At 43.4% G+C, this 21,918-nt stretch overlaps 1 protein-coding gene across 1 annotated transcript in view; it reads right to left on the reverse strand.

The window, feature by feature from the left end:
* Positions 1–16,710: 16,710 nt before the first annotated feature.
* CWH43 (cell wall biogenesis 43 C-terminal homolog) overlaps positions 16,711–21,918 on the reverse strand; it is a 365,425-nt gene continuing 360,217 nt past the window's right edge. Inside the window, exons 15-16 of the mRNA XM_078678207.1 lie at positions 20,048–20,203; positions 16,711–17,022 (exon numbers count right to left, since the gene is read on the reverse strand). Coding sequence (XP_078534333.1) covers positions 16,932–17,022; positions 20,048–20,203 — 247 coding nt within the window. The 3' untranslated portion in view covers positions 16,711–16,931. The remainder of the gene's footprint in view (positions 17,023–20,047; positions 20,204–21,918) is intronic.

A 21,918-nucleotide genomic window follows, 5' to 3' on the forward strand; every position in this document is an offset into this window, starting at 1 on the left:
GCATGACACCAGCTGTTTCCTGTCCTTCCATTGTGAGAAATTCAATTATGCCCACTGCTTCTAATATTGAACCTGAAGTGGCCATCGAATTACCTGCTGTTTCCAGTCCATTATTAAATAATTTGCCCGGAACTAACATGGATGAGACAGACTATACATACCCCACTGATTTGTCCATGCCTGACCTGCAAGCTCGTTTAGCCACGGAATCCAGATTTTCATTTGACTCTGCTTCCCTTGCCTCGAAAAAACCCTCTCAAATTGCGGTATATGCTAGCCTATTTAAAAAACATTTTTTGATTCCTCCTTGGATATACATTTGGCTGGTCCTTTTTTCGGTTTACCTTTTTATGTCAATTGGTTTTGTGTTTTATTTTTTTCGGATTATGAATGGACACTATGTCGAGGAGAGAACTTGCATTACTCATTTAAATGGAACATTGGCCCCACTTTCCTCTTCACATTCTACACACAGATTAAAAAGAGACTTGACTTTGGTTAACATCACAGCATGGCCTGTTCTGGATGGAATCGCGTGGGATGCAGTTCGTTTTCAGATTCATGGCCCAACGGAAGTCGTTAATGTTCCTAATGTACTAAGAGTTAATATGGGGGATGTGGTGAAACAAAACATTCGTTCTGATGATTGGGATGTTAATGCTGTGGAAAGTTTGTTTTCTGATTTGAAATACTATGCTGCTTTTGATGCTGAGGATTTATATTTAGAATCTGCTAATTATGGTGAATTGTTCTGTTACCAACATTATGGCAATCACTTCTTACACAAAACATCTTCCCGAAGGGTGGCTGTTAATTTTACTCAGTGGGAACATTGCCCAGCTCCTACACAAGGGAGTTCAGAAACGTTTCTTAAAAAGTATACTTATTTCACTGACTTTAACCAGTCCAATCCCGAGTCCTTTTATTTTAAATTTCACAAACAGCCACTGTCCAAGGTTAGACTTACCGATACAAAATTGTTGTACTCGAAGGCCTTCCTAGATCAATTAGTTACTGGGGGCTATGAATTATGGAAGGAAACAATAGACCTTAAATCAGTTTGGGGTTCTAGGGCCTGGCAGGTACGAGGCACTGAGGCTTTGCACCGTGCATGTCTCATCCCGAATCATATGTTGTTTTTAAATGAAACAATTTCCCAGACCACATGCTTTGGATTGGCTACATCTAAAAGGTTAAACACCCCGTCTTTCCCGGAGTTGGAGGAATATGAGGATTGGAGTAATTTTACTCAATTGTCCATTAAAGATATACAGGCTCTGCTTCTTAATTCCTCCTTTAACATTTCCAGTATGAATCCCAAGGGTTGGCTGCTTTGGCACCGTAGTGCTGATTCTTGCCAAAAAAGATTTTTGAATATATCTAACGGTTTTAAGACTGTTAGATCTGATCCCCGGTTTGATTTGAGTCATACTGTCACCTCTTACTCTGTGGGCAAGTTGTGTCAAGCTTGGCTGAAACATTCAACTTTACCTGCGGTTAAGTATCACCTTTCCAAACTGAATGCAGACGTGGATTTGAATGATTTCATTAAAGGCCCAGCAAGTGGCAGGTCAAAAAGGTGGTTATATGGGGTTTACAATGAAATTTGGAAACTCTCACAGATTGAGGCCGCTTCACGCCTTAGGGCTATTGATCAGGCGAATCTTGAGAAAGTGCTTGCAGTTGTTGACAATAGCATTAACGTGCTTTCCTCTAGAATTTACACATTAGATAATATTGTGTCGTCTGTTGTTGATATTGTGCATGATGAAGTGTCAGTATTATACCATGGTCAAAATCAATTACGGTCAATCATGCAGTTTGCATGGACACTTCAGACTCTGAAAATGGGTAAAGTTCCCTGGGGATACATGAACGTTTCCTCTTTATTTTCCCCGTTTAATTTGACAGACAAACAACGCTTGCTTTCAATGCGTGATGCTTCCTTTTCTATGCTCCATATTGAAAGATTGGAGTCTTTACCTTTTTCTGTGGCAGAAGCCACTACTGCTACGTGGCTTATCCACGGTTTAATAACACTGCCTTTTGCTTTATATAAGTTTTCAAATTGTATGAAATATGTGCCAATAGGTCGTTTTGAACCCTTAGGTAGCGGTTTTCTTCATGAGGTCTGGTCACTCCCATACACATACAGATGTTTCAAGGATGAACAAGAAGTTTATCTAACAGGGGATGAGTGTACTGAGACGCCAGATCATTCTTTAATGTGCAGACACATACAGTTACACGGTTCATGTAACAAGGACCGACCGAATATGGCTTGCGTTTTACAGGGCACGCCAGTTCCTGCTATCATCCCCACGTTTAAATTGTTAGAGAATGGTAGTTATTTAATGCTCAATAATGAAAACTGTTGTGGTTTAATTAAAGGTATAGCTTTCATAGTAACAGTTAGTGAGCGAGTTATTTGCTGCAGAAATGTTCTTTATCCTCCCACACGTGAACATAGGGAGTCTTCCATTTGGCCACAGATACCGACCTTGGGAGCAGAATTCAGCGGCATGGCTAGAATAAGAGCTCTATTGTCCCAGAAAGAGGTGGCCTTGAGCTCGGCCCGTGAAACTTTCGTGCTTCACATTGCTAACACCCGTACGGAGGTTCAGGCTCTTTTAAATACTGATTTGCCTTTGCATTTCGGAGCCATGGTCCGTTCTATCTTTAACGCATCCTCCACAACGGGCCTAGCACATTTTTTTAAAGTTATTAGCGGTGGTCTCGTGACTTCCTTTGAGAAGATTTTTGGAGTCATCCCTGCCTTCTTCCATTCTATTTTTTCATCCTTATTTGGAGGGTTCCCGTTCTTACTTGCATTAGCGGCTGGCGCTTTGGTGGTTTTCTGCCTTTTTAAATATGGATGCCCTTCCTGTGCAAGACCACGCTCAGCTGCTACTGACGCGGTTTCGCAACCGCATGCTTGATTATTATGGCACACTGCCGTTGGCGACTCTAAGCACGGCGTTTGGATTATCTTTTCGGTTCTCCTATTTCACCTGTGTCCAGCCTGTATTTCGCTGCCTGACCTGTGATTTCCTTTGGGCCATTGATTTGTGTCTCTGCGGACCAATATCTTCTGACGTCGATTTTGATCAACTGATGAGTCCTATCATTGCTCACGAGTTGGTTTGTTCTGACGAAAGGATTATGGCCTTGGCGGTGGCACATGGACTAATGGGTCCCTGGGATGTGTTGTCGGCAGCGCGAAATTTCTTGGAACGAAGTTTTCTTGAAAACCCACCGAGCTGTCCTCTGATGGTTATAGAGGATCCGGTGCTGGAAGATCACGTATGTTCCTTTCATCTTTTAAATTGGATGGCTGAACTGTTTTCGGATGAGGACAGTGACTTCCTCCTGGAGGCTGTTGCGGCTTACTTTTCATATACAGTCTTATCATAGACAATGCCTCAAATTGACATGCTGATTGATAGCATTTCCTTGATTTTATTGACTTTTGGTCAAGACTTTTTGTTTTCGCTTGCCTATTGGCTTGAGCCACATTATACTTGTGGGCTAATTTTTGGCATTAGTTTTTATATTTGAATTTTTATTCATGCTCGTTTATAATTGGATTCTGCTCTCATGTGATGGCACTTCTGTTATCTTATTTAGTCCGTTCTCGGATCATGGGGGGGTGTTGTATAGCTCCTATATATCCTTATATCGTGTTAAGTTAGCATAGGTACATTTGAGATTTAAACGCCATTTTTCCTTTCTTGCAACTTCTGCACACGACCCTTAATTGTTGACTTAGCTTTCAACCTAGTGGTTTGCCGTGGTGTATGTGAGAATAATATGTTATTGCTCTGATATCAGTTTTGTTTAATAAACCATGTCTGCACGGAGAGTGCTGAAGTTTCAGGAGCAACACGATATGGAATTGTTATGAGGTCTGATCTCCACGCCTTCATAGTCATAACACAAGTGCAGCCTTTGCCAACTTGGGCTTGAGGCGGGATTGATATTGCTTTGCACGAGAATTGTTAACACACTTGATGCGGTGCACATGCAGAGAGAGCTGGTGTATGCTGATGTGATTCCTTTCATGCTAGGACACTAAGGTATGGGCCCGCCCTAAAACAACCCAAAGAGACCTTCTTAGCTAATAATATAATATATGTGTTAGGGAGGGTGAGATATAAGTGTTGTTAACTCTTATTCATTACAGCATGTTAACATGCTGTCACCATTCGCTTTTTATGTCTTAGTAACTATGCTGATAATTTTGCTACTGATAATAAGTATACTTGTATTATCTAAGATACTGCGCCTGAGAAGACGTCATTAGTAAATAAACATTTCAAATGCACATGTGTCTTCTTTACTCCATGTTCTGGTTTGTAATGATAATATAACGAAAGAGTGTTCATGAGTCCCACGTACCCTGAGGTACTGTAAGTTCATGTTCTGGTTTGTCTAAACATTGGGTGTTTGATATGTCCAATGAGACACTGTAGCTAGCTCGGTAAGGGGTGAGTTGGTTGCTAAGGTAAGTTTTGGGACACCCTAATTTGCCGAGGTTCCACTCCTCTGTGCACAGTTCTGTGTGAGTACAGAAACCCTGCAACAATGGAAGGGATACACAGTGGAAGACGATTCTTGGGAGCCGTGTTGCAACGTGCATGCCCCGTGGCAGTGAAGTCTTTCTACCGCAGACATCCCTCCAAGCCTGGCTCTAGGAGGCGCTAGGCAGAGTGGCCTACTGTCAGGGATCCAGTGGTTACGCGCCTGTCCAGCTGGTAAAACTATACTTCCCAGAGGCAGGAGGGGCGGAACCAGCGTCTACAAGTAGACGCGATGCTCAGTGGAGAGCGTGCGTAATACTGAATTTATTAAGGCCTTGTATTGGTCTCGACAGGATGTCAGAGCCCCCATCTCAGGATTCCTGGAATTCTCAAGCCCGGATATCGGGCGACGAAGAAACAGACTAAAGGCCACAGCGCTCGGCAGTGAGCGCGTTTTGGATTCTACCATGCTGGGCTTGACAGCGGCAGAGGGTTTTACGGAGCTCAGCTATGTGCAGTAGACAGGCTGGATCAAAGACTCGGTGAGTGTACCATTGCCACAGCGCTCGGAGTTGAGCGCATGATGGATTTTACAGCGCTGGTTTTGGACGGCAGTGATGCAACCGCGGTACTCAGCTGTGATTTGAAAGATATTTAGGATCAGAGACTCAGTGAGGCAACCAATAGGACTCTGTAGAGGAACAAAGCTGTAGCTGGACATTATGTGGTAACTCTGCTATCTTCCTTGAAATATACTTTGGAGTTAACATGATGGGAACAGTTTCCTTTTGACTTGTCCTGGTTTTGAACAAGAAGCGAACGGATGGGCATTTCTGGTTTCTTGGAGTGTTGAACCGGACCCCCATGGAACCAGACACTGTACTATTATCATTTATAGCGATAGCCCTTTCTTCTGCTTAGGGTGAGCACAGGGATATCCAGGGGAATTCAATACTGGGTGTGCTAGGCACAGGGTCTGTTCTTGAGCATGAGTATGTCTGGGACATGTGTGTATCTCATGCGTTTGTGTTTTGTTTTGTAGACTTATCCACCCCAGGAGACTATTTGTTCTCATTGGCGGTACAGGCTGGCTGTATTACTACGGTGGATAAGGTAGTTATTTCTATGTAGCGAGAATTAATGAGAGTAGGATTGTGGCTGTGTATTTTATTCTTTGTGTTTTTGTGTTACAGGTTCTACTCCCAGCTATTCCCATCCTTTCCTTTCCCTCACTTGATTGCCCTATCGCACCGTAACTTTCAGTTGGAGCTTGGGGATGCAAAGGGGTGGACCCATTATTGCATCCAGCGGACCCCGAGGAGTACACTGAACCTGACACCCATGCCTTAAACAGGGGGAGGGCATTTATCCCCCGCCTCGTCCCTTAATATGCCAGAGGACCCTCTCCCAGGGACCAAATACAAGTTAAAAAAGGGGAGGGGCAACATGGCCCCCCTCTCCAAACCTTCTTAGGCCCAAGGGACCCTATCCCCTGGGGCCTGAATCTATGGGGGGGAGCATGCGGCCCCCCCACCCCAAGTCTTAATAGCTCAACTTTGAGTTATATTACATGGCCGTACATCTTGAGTGACAAATGAGGTGGGTGATGATGCCCAGGGATGCACTTATGAGGACAACTCATACTGGACATCTTGACCTCTGCTGAAAGCCTGACATGGTGATGAGGTAAGGAAAAGCCAGAGAGCGCACACCCCGGCCTCCTGCAGAAAGTACTCCTTGCCCTTACCTCCCTGCACGCAAAGTTTAGATGACCCAACAGTAGCTGAATCTCCCTTGTTAGCATGCCTCTCAACAATGATAGCATCTTCTCATTTTTCTCGTCCGGCAACCGGGCCTCTATTCTTGTAGAATTAATTTCAGTTCCAAGAAACGACAACTCTGTTTGCAGACCCACAGTTTTCTCCGGAGGCAAAGGCACCCCTAGGTCACCCATGTGCTCTTGAACCTTACCAGGATAGTCTGGTAGTCTCCCGAACTGGTTGCCCCAACAAAAAAGAACGCATCTAAGTAGTGGGCTACCAGCTGATGGCCCATATGCCAGGTAAACAGGCACTGCAAAAACGAGCTACAGCATTCAAACAGGGCGCACAATATGGAGCATTTCATTGGCAAGGCTTTGTCCACATGCCACTTGCCTTCAAATTGTATGCCCAGGGTACAATCGAAGCAGCCAAGAAGCTGACTTCACATCACACTTCGCCATCAATGCTCTCACTATGCTGTACTAGTGACCCGTGCAAAAACAGAAGTTGATGGACAGAATCCAGAACAATGTCATACATTCCCCCCAGTACAGAGATCTGGGTCTAAATCCATTGGTTTTTTTTCCCACCATGCCATTCCAGTTTGAACCCAGCCATATGCAAATCAGTCTTGACCCTGTGCCCCATGGGAACAGTCCAGTCCGAACTGCCAAGCCAGGTCCTCCCTGGACTGGAAACAAGCATCATAGGACCGGTTTCGGGTTTTCAGCCCTCATCAGCCACGATAGCTTGATTCCAGTGGCATGGAGAGCATGGGACTCACGTCTGAGCATACCCGTCCCACTCGGGGTGACAAATGCAAAAACAGAAGTTGATGGACAGAATGCAGAACAATGTCATACATTCACCCCAGTACAGAGATCTGGACCTAAATCCATCGTTTTTTTGCTTGCTCACCATACCATTCCAGTTTGAACCCAGATATATGCAAATCAGTCTTGACCCTGTGCCCCATGGGAACAGTCCAGCCCGAACTGCCAAGCCAGGTACTCCCTGGACTGGAAACAAGCATCGTAGGACCGGTTTCGGGCTCTCAGCCCTCATCAGCCACGATAGCTTGATTCCAGTGGCATGGAGAGCACGGGACTCATGTCTGAGCATACCCGTCCCACTCGGGGTGACAAGCGCAAAAACAGAAGTTGATGGACAGAATGCAGAACAATGTCATACATTCACCCCAGTACAGAGATCTGGGCCTAAATCCATCGTTTTTTTGCTCACCATGCCATTCAAGTTTGAACCCAGCCATATGCAAATCAGTCTTGACCCTGTGCCCCATGGTAACAGTCCAGCCCGAACTGCCAAGCCAGGTGAGCAAAATAACGATGGATTAAACCCAGATCTGTGACTGGGGGTGAATGTTTTGCCATTGTGCAACATTCCATCCATCATCTTGTGTGTTTTGCTGTTCACTCTATGTGGGAAGGGTATGCCCAGACGTGGGCCCCGTGCTCACTAAGCCACTGGAGTCAAGCTATCCTGCCTGAAGACGGCTGATAGCCAGAAACCGGTCCTAGGATGCTTGATTCCGGTCCAAGGAAAACATGGCTTGGCAGTTCGGCCTGGACTGTTTCCATGAGGCACAGGGTCAAGACTGATTTGCATATGGCCATGTCTGAACTGGAGTGGGTTGGTGAGCAAAATAACGATGGATTAAACCTAGATCTGTGACGGGGGTGAATGTTTTGCCATTGTGCACCATTCCGTCCATCATCTTGTGTGTTTTGCTGTTCACCCTATGTGGGAAGGGTATGCCCAGACGTGGGTCCCGTGCTCACTAAGCCACTGGAGTCAAGCTATCCTGGCTGAAGACAGCTGATAGCCAGAAACCGGTCCTAGGATGCTTGATTCCGGTCCAGGAAGACATGGCTTGGCAGTTCGGGCTGGACTGTTCCCATGAAGCACAGGGTCAAGACTGATTTGCTAAGGCCATGTCTGAACTGGGGTGGCTTGGTGAGCAAAATAACGATGGATTAAACCCAGATCTGTGAATGGGGGTGAATGTTTTGCCATTGTGCAACATTCCGTCCATCATCTTGTGTGTTTTGCTGTTCACCCTATGTGGAAAGGGTATGCCCAGACGTGGGTCCCGTGCTCACTAAGCCACTGGAGTCAAGCTATCCTGCCTGAAGACGGCTGATAGCCAGAAACCGGTCCTAGGATGCTTGATTCTGGTCCAGGGAAGACATGGCTTGGCAGTTCGGGCTGAACTGTTCCCATGAGGCACAGGGTCAAGACTGATTTGCATATGGCCATGTCTGAACTGGGGTGGCTTGGTGAGCAAAATAGTGATGGATTAAACCCAGATCTGTGACTGGGGGTGAATGTTTTGCCATTGCGCAACATTCCGTCCATCATCTTGTGTGTTTTGCTGTTCACGCTATGTGGGAAGGGTATGCCCAGACGTGGGTCCCGTGCTCACTAAGTCAGTGGAGTCAAGCTATCCTGGCTGAAGACGGCTGATAGCCAGAAACCGGTCCTAGGATGCTTGATTCTGGTCCAGGGAAGACATGGCTTGGCAGTTCGGGCTGGACTGTTCCCATGAGGCACAGGGTCAAGACTGATTTGCAAATGGCCATGTCTGAACTGGGGTGGCTTGGTGAGCAAAATAACGATGGATTAAACCCAGATCTGTGACTGGGGGTGAATGTTTTGCCATTTTGCAACATTCCGTCTATCATCTTGTGTATTTTGCTACTAGTGACATGGGATGTATGATTAAACAACGAGTGTCTAAATAACGAATTCCTTAACCACGAAGGCGAAACACCGATCAATCCTAAACCACTACTTATTTAACAACGAGTTCCTAAACCACAAAAAATCTATTCATTGTTCTTTACCATTTTGCGCCACTATGTTCTTTGAAATACACATCATTTGACATTTAAAGAAACGTAATATTACATTATTTTTATAATAAACAATTTTTAGTGAATAATCCTTAAATTAACGTATTTTCTTATATAACCTTTTGGCTACAAGATGGTAGTGTTGCATCACAATAATGCTATCTGTGCATGCCAGTTTCACACAGGTTGCGTAGAAACCAACACATTTAAGTTACATAAAGATAGTTGTGATTCAGGCTGGATGTTCTTTTGATCTTTAATCATACAGCATTTTCTTTTGGCTGCTCTTATTAAAAGTTTTATGCAAGCAATGATCTTTAAAGCATGAGTGATTTAATATTAATTTCTTTCCCTTTTACCTTGATAATTTCTCTTCAAAAACAACAACATAAACACAACATGTAAAACAAATCTCACGCTTTTCTATGCTATTGAATGTTTGTAGATGTTCGATTGAGTTAATGGCACCTTTTGTTCTTTTTGTTGATTTTCAGGGGTTGTTTACTGTCAGTTACTCACTGCAGACCTTTTAATTTTCCGCTTTTCCACAGTTTCCGCTTTCCTTCTGCTGAGTGAGTAATAGTGGGCCATGAACTTGTCTAGTCGGGGCGGGGGGTTGGAGAAGGGGGGAGTTGGAGAAGAGAGACTCATGGTTTTTATTGCCCACAACATTTTACCATCCTGGCAGGATGAACGCTGTCTTTAATTCCTCTCTCATCAGTGCCCGCTTTCCAGGGGCCTCTCACCTCTCCTGGTGCCGAGTAGAGATTCGTGGTTTAGGTAAGACGTTGTTTTAGAAGTCGTGGTTTAGGTAGTCGTGGTTTAGAATTTGTCATTGTTGAGAATTCGTTGTTCAGTTAACTTGGTGTAAAAACGTCGTTGTTTAGGATGTTTCCCAGTGACATGGCCACATCTACAAAGGAGTTCAAGACCAATGACACTTTCTCTACAATGAAATCATTCACTGACTTTCCTTCTGGCCAGATAAATGCTGGACCAAAGAAAATTGGCCCTTCTCTTTTTTGGGCATCACTCCAATTGGTGACATGATCAAGTTCTCCATTTGCTAATCATTAAAGGGTCCCGCCATCCTACCCTCAGAGACCTCTTTCTCTAATTTTCATGTCTGTGCTCTTTGACTGATCGCAAATTATCTGTCCATCACAGAGCATAAGGACCCCGATACCCCAAGCAAAAGCCCCACACGAAACCCCTCCCATAACATCTCTGCCTCTTCCAGATGCCCGTAAAACCCCAGCCAATACTCCAACGTGCCGATGTTAACCAGAGTACAAGCCTTTTGCTCCAGATCCTGTGGCCTTCCGCAGAAAGCTGAGAAGTGCTGATGCACCCCTTGACCACCCCCATATTGCTGCCACTGCCCTGCCCCAGGTAGTCACTCTCCGCTCCAAAACAGTTGGTAAGGGGTTGTCGGTCCACACATTTCGAGCACTCGTTGCAAAATTTATAGTATTCCTGAGTGCACATTCCCTTGTTGAAATCCCAGCAAGTGCCCCTGTCAGTGGCCTCAAAAAAACACTAAAAACAGAATATTTCTGACACCAGTTCCCTGTCACAAGCCACCATGTCACCTGAACCTAAAGTGGTGGCAGGGTTCCCAATGTAACCCCTTATATAGGTTTGCGCCACGCATGTAGCCCAATACAAAATGGCAGACCTCGGACTGCACCACTCTCCCAATCTGCCCCGGGGGCAGACCTCTAGGTGGTCGGCTGCCCCCCAAGCCCATCTTTCAGCAAGCGTGAGCTGACAAAATGCTCTTGCTTGCTGGAAGTGTAAGTGTAGGTTTTATCTATTTCCTTGCCACTGGCAAGTGGGCAGGGAAACAGATCTAACTTTTGCTCTCACAAACAGGGAGCCGCATATCTAGCAGCTCCCTGTCTGTCAGAACAATGCCAGCTCCCGCAGGAGGTGGGATGCAGGGGCTGATAGGCTCCCACCACAGTCCTGGGGAAAAGAACAGAATGAGTCAAACTAAAGGTGAGAAACAAGCAGAAAGCTCAGCCATGAACTCCATGGGGCTTATTTACAAGCCCCTTGAGCCGTCTTCACTTTTTGTGAAGCACCAGTGGCGCAACCTGCTTCCCCATATTTACAAGGACACATAAAGCCACCCACGTGACTTTTTGTAGTCTTGTAAATGTGGCCCCTGTACACGCAGTATTTTCGTGAAAGGGGTGTGCTATCGTTGTTGCTGTGGGTGTTCCACTTCCAAAGCAACACCCATGGCTTCTGCCACATTTCCAGATTTCTGACAAATCATAAACCTGGAAATGCATCAGAATGCTACACCTCCCCAAGGGCAGGGGTAGGGTCATGCAACGAGGAGAAATGCTTTCATTTCTCCTCATTTTTTCCTCTTTCGATGCGTGCTGCATTCTGCAGCAAACATAAAACAAGGAAATAACCTCTTGTGATTGTTTATGTGCAAGAAGGTATCCCTTCCTGCACATAGACAATCATTGAAAACAAGCATTGGCATAGCCAATAGCTCTCGCTTGTGGGACCTTATAAGTATTTAGTTACAAGGATATTGTGCTGCAAAACAAAATACTTATAAGGTCCCACAAGCGAGACCTATTGGCTATGCCAATGCTTGTTTTAATTTGCAAGAGTTTATCATATTTTATGTGGTTTGTGTTGTACAGTGTGCATGCGGCTTGTGCAGGGGCTCTTAGACTTCGGCCAGACCCTCATCATGGCATTTGCTGGTAATCTGTTGTTCACTGGGGTGAAGAAAGCTGAGTTCCATGCACGAGACCTTGTGTAGACCTTTATTAAGTCTGTTGAAGAGCGCAGCAGTACTTACTTCATGCTGCAAACACGAGGGCAGCAACTCAACGTTAGGGCAGATACGTACGCCTTGGCCGGACAGGTTTTTAGCAATGCATCTGAGGTGAAACAGCATGGAGGGGATGTGTGGTTGCGCGAAGAAATCAGAGGCCCAATTTGAAGTGTGTGTTGTAATTATGAAAGCGGGCGCGTGTTAAACATATAGCACAGCGCCCATGTACGTCAAAGCTATGTGCAGCAGCCTATGAAGCGACTGCTGTGGCTAGTCATTACGAGCTGCTCTCGAAGAAGGTTTTGGAACAGATGGTAATTTAAGTAAAAAAAAAGACTTTGATGCAGCAGGGGGTGGAGAGCAGGGGGTCGGAGCGGGAAGAGCTGCTGGCGTGGGAGGGTGATTGATGGGCGGGGCAGCGCTGGGGAAGCCTGGGATGCCTTTGATGTGGGGAGGGAGGAGAGCCTTGTGCAGGAGAAATGAACAGATGTCCGTGAGGTGGGGGAGGAGTGCCTGATGCGCGTGCTTGTGTTTCACGTGAACTGAAAGAAAACGCCGGCTGAAAGCCCTTTGGTTTGACGAGGATTTTGCCGACTTGAATTCTCGTTCCTCAATGCGCTTGCGCGCATTTAAGGTCACGAGACCTAAAAATGACATTTTTCAACTCCTATGCGTGATGCAATAAGCAGAATACATAGAAGTTGAAAACAACATTTCAGATTGTCTATGCAGTCAAGTGGAAGGGGGACTGGATTTATTCAATCAATCAATTAATCAGGGTTTGTAAAGAGCGGCTACCCACCTGTGAGAATCTCAAGGCACTGGGAGGTGTTGGTGGCTGCTGATCCATCTGCGCTATGGTGTTCAGTTGAAGAGCCTGGTTTTAAGGTCCTTCCTGAATTGCGCCAATGACAGGGATTGTCTGAAGCTAGTCTGCAAGGTGTTCCAGGTCTTGACAGTGAGGTAGGAAAAGATCTTCCTCAGGTTCTTGTCTTGTGGATGCGAGGGACGAGGGCCAGGGCCAGCTGGGTGGAGCAGAGGTGTCTGATGGGGACATGGAATGAGAGGCAGTAGTTCAGGCATTTTGGTCCTAAGTCATGGAGGGCTTTGTAGGCGTGCGTAAGGAGCTTAAAGGTGATCCTTTTGTTGACTGGAAGCCAGTGGAGTTCTCTGAGGTGTTTGGAGATGTGGCTGCCGCGAGGGATATCTGGGATCAGTCTAGCTGCGGCGTTTTGAACGTTCTGAATAGTTCTGCAGAGTTTTTGGGTGACAATGGCATAGAGTGTGTTGCCCTAGTCGAGTCTGCTCCTGCAGAATGCTTGGGTGACTGTTTTTCTGGATTCGGTGGGAATCCATCTGTATGTCTTTTGTAGCAGGTGGAGCATGTGAAAGCATGATGAGCCGATGGTGTTGATCTGATGGTTCATTGTAAGCGAGGAATCCAATATGATGCTAAAGTTTTGTGTGTGGTCTTTGGGGGTTGGCGGGGTCCCAGTGTGGAAGGCTACCATGAGTCATTCCAAGCTGAGGGTGAGGGTCCAAGGATGAGGACTTCTATCTTGTTCAAAAACAGTTTGAGGCAGCTGCTCTTCTCCCAGGTAGCAACGGCCTTCATTCCTCTATAGAATTTGTCTCTGGCAGTTGTTGGTTCGTTGGTGAGGGAGAGGATTGTCAGCGTAGGAGACGATGTTGAGTCTGTAGTTCCTGATGATGGTCGTGAGGGGGTTCATGTAGATGTTAAAGAGGGTGGGGTCCAGGGAGGAACCCTGGGGGACACCGCAGCTGATCTCTGTGGGTGTCGTAGAGGGACAGAGGTAGTCTGTTCATCTTGTGAGGACGGAGTGGATCCAGTCCAGGGCTTTGTCGCGGATGCCGGTGTCGTGGAGTTCTTGATTAGGGTGCGGTGGAATTTAGCACTTAGAACAAGGTACCTATTGAAGTGACTTTTTGTCCGGATGCAAGGCTTACAGTTTAAAACTCAACAGGAGCAGGGGCCCAACACTCTAAGCCTGCTTATGACAAGTTAATTACACTGAAGGAAAAGCTTGTGGTGGTCTCATTGCTGGCGTTTATTTGCAAAAGGCTTTGTGTCTTTGGAGAACACACTGCGGGGTGGTGCCTGAAAATGAAACAACATTCCCAAGAAATCCTTGAACTTTCACTTTGGATCTTCAGTGATTTGAGTTTTAAGTTTCTTCATGTCCTATGGCATCCTTGCTAAGCAATCGTGCTATAATGTTGCTGCAACCTAAACCCTGCTATTTAGATCGATTAAGTTGTTGGAGAACGGCTTGGAAATACGGGGAAGTATTCTGAAAATCAAACCACTTTGGGAAATCAAAATATGAACTATTTCAACATTTATTCAATATAGTTAAAGACTTTGGAGAGTGTTTTATATGAACTTAGGTGTATTTTCATGAAAGAATGGGAAGGATTCTCATACCAAGTATTCATGTTATTTATATACAACCATTAATTCTTTGCATCGGACTAGGTTCCATTGAATATCTGGGGTGGTAAAAGAGTCAAACGCTCAGGAGGCTAGAATCCCGTTATATTATAGGGTTCACTACACAACTCCCACTGGGTCTGAATACGCTGTACACTTGCGCTACATGTGGTACTCAGCAAGAAGGAATACGGGTATTAGAATTGATGTTGTTGCCATGTTATATTTTTCTTCATTGTATACTCTCTCTTAATACTGAAAATTTGTAATGTAAGTTTTTATCCTCTCTTATCTCTGAATTGTAATCACTGTTTTTCTGATATTTATTCACAGGTGCACTATCTGGGTGGGGGAGACCACAGAGTCAAAAAAGCATCTGAATAAGATAAGCAAGAACTATCTTATATATTCACCTTTTTTCTTTGCTGTTATACATGGGGGTGCATGATTATTGTTTGACCTTATTTTGAGTTTATACTCGATCAACATGATAACATGGATCAATGTTCCACTCCAGGAAGACACATTGCAAATAGCCAAGTGTTGGTTTATGCTTATATAATTGTGTGTCTGCATATAACTTTGGCAATTAATGAGATAGTATATCTGTATTATGGCATCTGCCACCTAGAGTCCAGAGGGGGGATGAGATCGTGATATTATTTACATGCACCTCATGCTTTATGTTTTAGGGTTTAGGTTGACTTTGTTTTAAGAATGTGAGTCTGAAACAGCCTATAGCAGGGCACAAACTGAGACAGCACTGCATTGGTGAACTTGGGCGTAATAACATAGGTAGAACTTATGAATGGGGGCCCTCTGACCTGCAATAATTGGGAAGCGATACAGTATAACTATACGTGGTGTGAAAATCGCCCACTTGGGAATGATATTGGAGGTGTATTTGGTGAGTGGGTGGCTTGCTTACACCAAGGTGGTGGGGCGATAATCTTATTACCACATTCCGGTGGTCTGATGAAATTTACCATCTTCCCCAGCCTATTATTTACACAGTGTTATGTTCTTTTTCCTCATGAATTCTTCTGGGGCATATTGAACTAAGTGTTTCAATTGTTTATTGAATATGACGTTGTATGCAATAGAGAGGAGTCACCACCCAAGGGACTCTTGTACTGCATCAAAGATTCTGCTTAAAAGTGCATGTCACTTCTAAACTGGCGCCCATGCTTTCCAATGTAATGCACTATGTGTTGGTCACTCATCTATGCTTATATTACTGGAAATAGGATATGTATTGCGCTTTCACTAAACAATCATTACTCGTGACCAAGAGAACGTGCGTTCGCAAAACGCATTGAGTGTTTCACTGCCACCCCATTAAACAACTGGATATTGTTTCGTCTAGAGAGCGTGTGTTTCTTTCGAATCCACAAAGTTCTGGACTATATATGTAGTAGAAACTGTCACATATTGTTAGCTGTGAATTATTTTTAGTTGCACAAACGACAAGGTAGAATCTAAGCTTAGCAGAATAGGAGTATACATACTTATGAGGCATACCATACTTATCAACAATAAGAGAGGACGATTGGTCAACATATATATAGTTATTTGATTCTTGTTATGCTGCAGTTTCATGAATATCAGCTTGACATCAGAACACAGAGTTGAGTAAATAGAGATACTTTAAAGGTATGCAGTTTTCACTGCTAAGGTTAGATGAAGCACCTTCATGATAGATTATTAAGATATCTCATCTTGCCTTTAGATATCCACTTCAACATCAGATGTCAATGCTCAACAGAGTGCCAAACCAGAGTGCTTATATCCAGTGTCTCGGTTTTACCCCATTCACCTTTCCCTTTTCTACTACTCTCCAACATATTCTTCGTGGTTGGTTAGTGATGGATGTGGCATGGGTGGAAGATTGCATCAGTCCTATTCATTTCAGAGTACGAGGTTAGTGGTTTCTGACACACGTGGACTGATATTCTCTCTTCTTTCAACTGATCCACCACCTGCCTCTCTTCCATATAAGTGGTCCTTTGACATCTCCCTGCATTATATTGTGCACGGCTGTCTTAAAGGCAAGTGGGCTTGCTAGGGTGATGGAGATTTGATGCATCTGGGCTGCACATGTACCTACATACCTAGGGTTCTGCTTTTACTCCTTTTCTGTGGGAAAATGATCTCTGTACCATGGCTGTTAAATTTAGACAGAGCCTGCAGGAAAGAGAAAGGATTACAGTGTAAAAGTCACAGATTGTTTTGAGAAATACTACTAACATTATTTATTCCTTCTATTGTAATAAACATTGCATTGTAGACATAAAAATTGAATTAATTAATTTTATTATTGAATCCTAGCTTCAGTTGTAATAAAATGAATAGCAGCTTAAAGTGCAAAAATGGGTCTGCAAATAAATAACAACTCTCCGGCATGATGAACGTTAGGCTCCGTTTTTTTTTCTTCCCTTTAGTAAATCTTATTTTTATAATTTTCTATTTCGTAGGAGAACACACTGGTTGTAGAAAATTCTCAGTTTTTAAAATTTTTTAGTAGTCTTCCTGTACAAAATATTTGGGTGTGCTCATGTGAAAATGATGATTCTCTTCATAGTTATGTCCATCTCTATATGATCCAAATCTGAAAAAGAAGCAAAATGTGAGGATGTGTCCGGAAAGTTACCATGATTTAATTTCTCTACAAAAGCAGATGTTGCGGCTAGAACATATTTTTTTATTATCTTAGGAGAAGGAGAGACCAACAAAATTTCAATAACGTTGTTATTTGAAGAACAGTCCTTAGTGAAGCTCATCATTAAGAATCTGCAGTGGTTATCTTATCTTCGTAAAAACAGAACAGAATTATAAATATTATATTATAGTTCAGTATAGCATTGTAAGCGATAAGGTCCCTGAAACGCTCGGCAGACGCATTTCATCCTTCAATTGGAATCTTCAGTGCTCGTTTCAGTTGTAACCATTACCAAGGGTCCTTTGCTCTGATGTTTTTAAAGCGGTGGCCACTTCCCATTCTGTAACCACGCCCTTCCTCTGTCTCACAGGTGCGATATATATATTAAGTATAAATATATATATATATATATTTATACTGAAATAGCCTAATCGCAATTGAAACAAACCTTTAATGATGTATAGAAATGAAATTAATAATATGTTTTAGTTATCTGTGTAAACCTTCATTTTGAACACGATGGCTGCCATCTCTGACACTCACTCCGGCTTCACCCTCTGCGCACATTCCCTTCCCACAGGCTCTGCAGAACAATGTCATACTAATGTCATAATGGTTTATTTTCACTGCAATATGCCCTATTAGTGATGAATCTTCTATGGCGTGGCTATAGTACTGCAACAAGTATCCATGTCTTCCATTCCTTCACTGGCCATTCATTCGGAGAAAGTCTTATTGCTAAATGTTGCATATTTGTTCGAACATCTCCGGATGATATTAGCATAGAGAGTGTTGAATATTAATAGAGTATTAGGATGGGGCTCATGTGTTAAGGTACTGCCATTTTTTTTTTGTGTACTGACTTGCTAAAGAAATGATGCTTTTGCTCACACTATGATGCAATTCCAGTATTGCTTGTATTCTTTTTTTAATCTTACTTATTTGAGTTTTATATAGCGCTGGCTAGACCGGGAGGTGCCAGAGTGCTTTACATGAGGATCAGAGTTACAGGCAAAACATGTTACATTTGTTCAAGCGCAATCAAAACATAGGAGGCAAAGAAAAAGCAGAGTTACAGAAATTCGATGAGGGGGGATGGGCGAGACAGGGAGACGGGGAGAAACTGTGCCCAATTCTGGCTGGGTAGGTGACGGTCAAGGGGATGAACCAAGGCCGATCTCCTCAATAGCTGAACAGAGCAGCTCCACCGGGCGTCGGACATAATGCTCAGACTCTGCTGTCAGGATAGTGATCAGGTATATTCAGAGAGTGACAGATTAGCGCAGGGGTCAGAAACCATGGTCCGTATGAAATCCAGACGCCATCTTGAGGTCAGGCACAGTCCTGGTAGGGTTATGTAAGGAAAAGTTCAGTTCAGGGAAAAAAGTCACCACTGGCGGCCATGTTAGGGTCAGGCACCCATCAGCCTCAGATTCGAGTAAATAGTGGCCCCACGGACCTCTCTCCACACCATACGAGTGCCAGGTACTAACAGTACTTTACAGGGAAGGATGGGCCAGTCTCCCTTTGCTCTTAAAAGGTCACAAGATCCCCTAGGCGTCCACAGGCCTAGTGGACAAGAATTGTGTACAAGGATTGTGTATAAGCTCTCGGATACTCACCTGCCGATGAATAGGTGGCATTCTTGTCTATCTCAGTTCCCACCTCTTCATTCAATATCTTTTCTACCTATTCTTGTGTTTGGCCAGTTGCTGGAACCTAGTTTATTTCCCATCCTTTCAATTGAATATGTTGTATGCTTCTACTTCTGACATGAGGGAAGCTTGTGTTAAATAGTCTTTTAGCAGTCCATTAGAGTGCATAGTTTTCCTTGTTTTATCCCCATATGCTCATTTCTCCGAACATAATCACCCTAGACCTTCACTTGAGACTTAAAGCTCGTCTATTGTTCCCCTCCCATTCCTGTGTTCCCCTCCCATTGCTGCTGTTGTTTGAAATTGAAACTGCTTTGGTAAGAGTCTGGTAGCTTCACACTGCTATCAGGTTTCTCACTTTCTTTTCTTTGCCAAGCATCACGTGCATGCTTCATTTTGTAACTTACTGTTAAAAAAAATGACTGCCAGTCATCTTTGAACAGTAAATTAAATTACGCCAATATGGTTGCTAGTGAATCACAATGCATACAGATGTCACCATTTTGGGACGCTTTTTCTTTATTTGAAAAAAATATTCTAAGATGGCTACCAATAAGAACGCATGGATTGGCAAGCATCTTGGCATATTGTAAGCCATCTTGCAACGCTAATTATTTAATATAGAAAATATTCTAGGATACCCATCCAGGAGTGTTTGTGTGTACACCGTGTCATGAAGCAAAGGTGGTCATCTAGAAAGGTTTTTTCTCTTAAGGAAATACCATCACTATATGGCCATCCATGCATTTGCGTACTTGCGCATGCATCTTGATTCACCGGTGTTCATTTTGTAATTTATCTTTTTGCTATTGCCAGTTCCAGTGGAAACTGCCGCACACATATTTCACATGACTTAAAATCAGTCGGTTGCTCCAAAGAAGGATTTTTCCTGTGGCCAGAAGAGTTCAGCCAGACCTGTCTTAAGTATCCCATATCCACGCATAAATAGATCATTGAGCCCAGTGTTTATCTTTCTTTTGGCACTTGTAGCCCTGCTTTGAAAATGGGATAGAGAGGACTACAACTCTCAAAATGCAAAGAAAAAGGCTTGGCTTAGTGAACGTTTCACACATGCAACTGAGACCCTTTATAGGTTTGCAAGTGATGAGTCCTCCATAGTCCCCTTGCCAATGACAGGGGTTTGGATTACGATTCATACCAGGTACCACCCAGCAGGACACCGTGCCCTGTGCATGCTTTGCAATGTGGACAAATGGCGCTTGTACAGCATCACATATCAGTATTGTGTCTCTGAACAACCACCTCTACAATTAAATATTTTCTTTTCTGCAGTCATCTTGGCATAGCAAAGCACCAACCTGGGATTAAAATGGATTTTCTTTGGAATTTGGTTGGGATCAATGATTGTTTTCATATTGTCAACATAATTAGCCGAGTCAGCTGGGATCCTGAATTTTGCCATTTGAAGTTCTGTGTCACTTAATTCAGCATGAGATATCCGTGCATAACCAAGCCTGTAAGAAAACAGATATATCTTTTAAAAATGAAATTTTCACACACGGATTATTAAAGCAAGCATGATACTTTTAATCTCTCCTAGTTGACATGGCAGTTTGATATTCCCCTCAAGAATGAATTTCACCTACTAGTATAAAAGCTTCTTACTAAGCCATTGGGAGCCATACAGTAGTGCTAATAGGACTATGAGCCCAGTCACAACAAAGGAATAAATCTAAGAAAGTATAACCAGTCAACGTTTGTCTTAGATATACAGATAGGTCCTATCTAGAATTCATTGATTTGTCAAGCATAAGGCACTAACATCCTAAGTCATTCTCGCCTTAATCCAAATGCTAACTGGATTTAGGAACACATTTTAAGTGTTTCTTTGCTCTTTTATGCTTAACTGTTTGATTCTTCATGAAGAAACCTATTTCCCTTTGAAGAAACCGCTTTCCCACCTTTTGTGTATACCCACAAAGTTGTAGCTTGGTGGGTGTTTACAGCAGTAGCCCACCCTCTGTAGCACCTCCACTTTTCCCTAGTTTAGCTCAGACTTACTCATGCTGTACATCCACCAAGTAGCTGGACTTTTCCATGTGTAAATAGAATTTTTAGTTGTAAAAATCCACAATTCCTGGATTTGGAATTTACAAAAGCAAATTACAATTTCTTAGTATCTAGGTAATACTTAGGAGCAAAAAAATGTTTGTGATTGAGGCTCAAAGAAACTTCCAAATCTAAAGTAAAGACAGACTAAGAAAGAAATATACTTCATAGAAATGACCCTCCCTTATAAACCTATGATACTTAACACAAAGCAAGAATAATATATTTGTCGAATAAGATGATTCAAATAGAAACTTATTAATTTAGAAAAAGTATTCAATGAAAAAAACACAGTTAAAGAAGTTATGATTAGCTGTGGTTATGACAACATAGCATATGTATACAACAATACTTTGAATAAGGGACTGGTGCCGCAGTACTCCACCCTATGAGAAACTTTATTGTAGCAATTTGAGGAGTGGCTGTTTCTATGGAGGCATGTACATTAAAAGTGCTGTGAGGTCACCTGGATAGATTAGAGGGTCAAATAGTCACAATGGAGAGGGTAGCAGCAGCAGATGGAGACAAGAGGGAGCTGGCTGATTTAAAAGATGCAGTAGCAGACATTTGAGAGACAATCAACAGGGAATTGTACTTCTTGGGTAGTCATGATCAGGCAAGAAAATATGGGGAGGTGGAGAGAACGGGGATTACTTTAACCTAGATACTTAGGGAACCTGTTACACAACACATGGCAATGGCACTAAATAATGAAAAAGGTGAAAATGTTACAAGGTTTTAGCTAGATACTAGGAAGCAGTATATTCTGTGCAAACAGTGGCTACTCCTTCATAAAGTGTACAATATTTAAACAAGCTTACTGTGGCCTCGTTGCATAACGATGAAATGCAAGCCTAGATAGCACCCCATGAAGTGATAATGAAGGCCATCAATGATATGACCACAAAGAAAACTCTGGGATCAGATGGCCTCTTTGCAGAATTTTATAAGGCCTTCGAGAAAAAAGTTGATCCACACCTGCTGGTAATGTACACAGACTCACTGGAGAGGGGTTCAATTTTTCCATCCTGCTGGGAGGCTATAATGACTTTATCCGAATATGGCAGAGATCCCCTGAAAGGGCAGTCTTATAGACTGTTATTGCTTTTTTTTAAATTTA

Source organism: Lissotriton helveticus, chromosome 2_2, assembly GCF_964261635.1.
Source record: "Lissotriton helveticus chromosome 2_2, aLisHel1.1, whole genome shotgun sequence".
Lineage (NCBI taxonomy): Eukaryota > Metazoa > Chordata > Amphibia > Caudata > Salamandridae > Lissotriton > Lissotriton helveticus.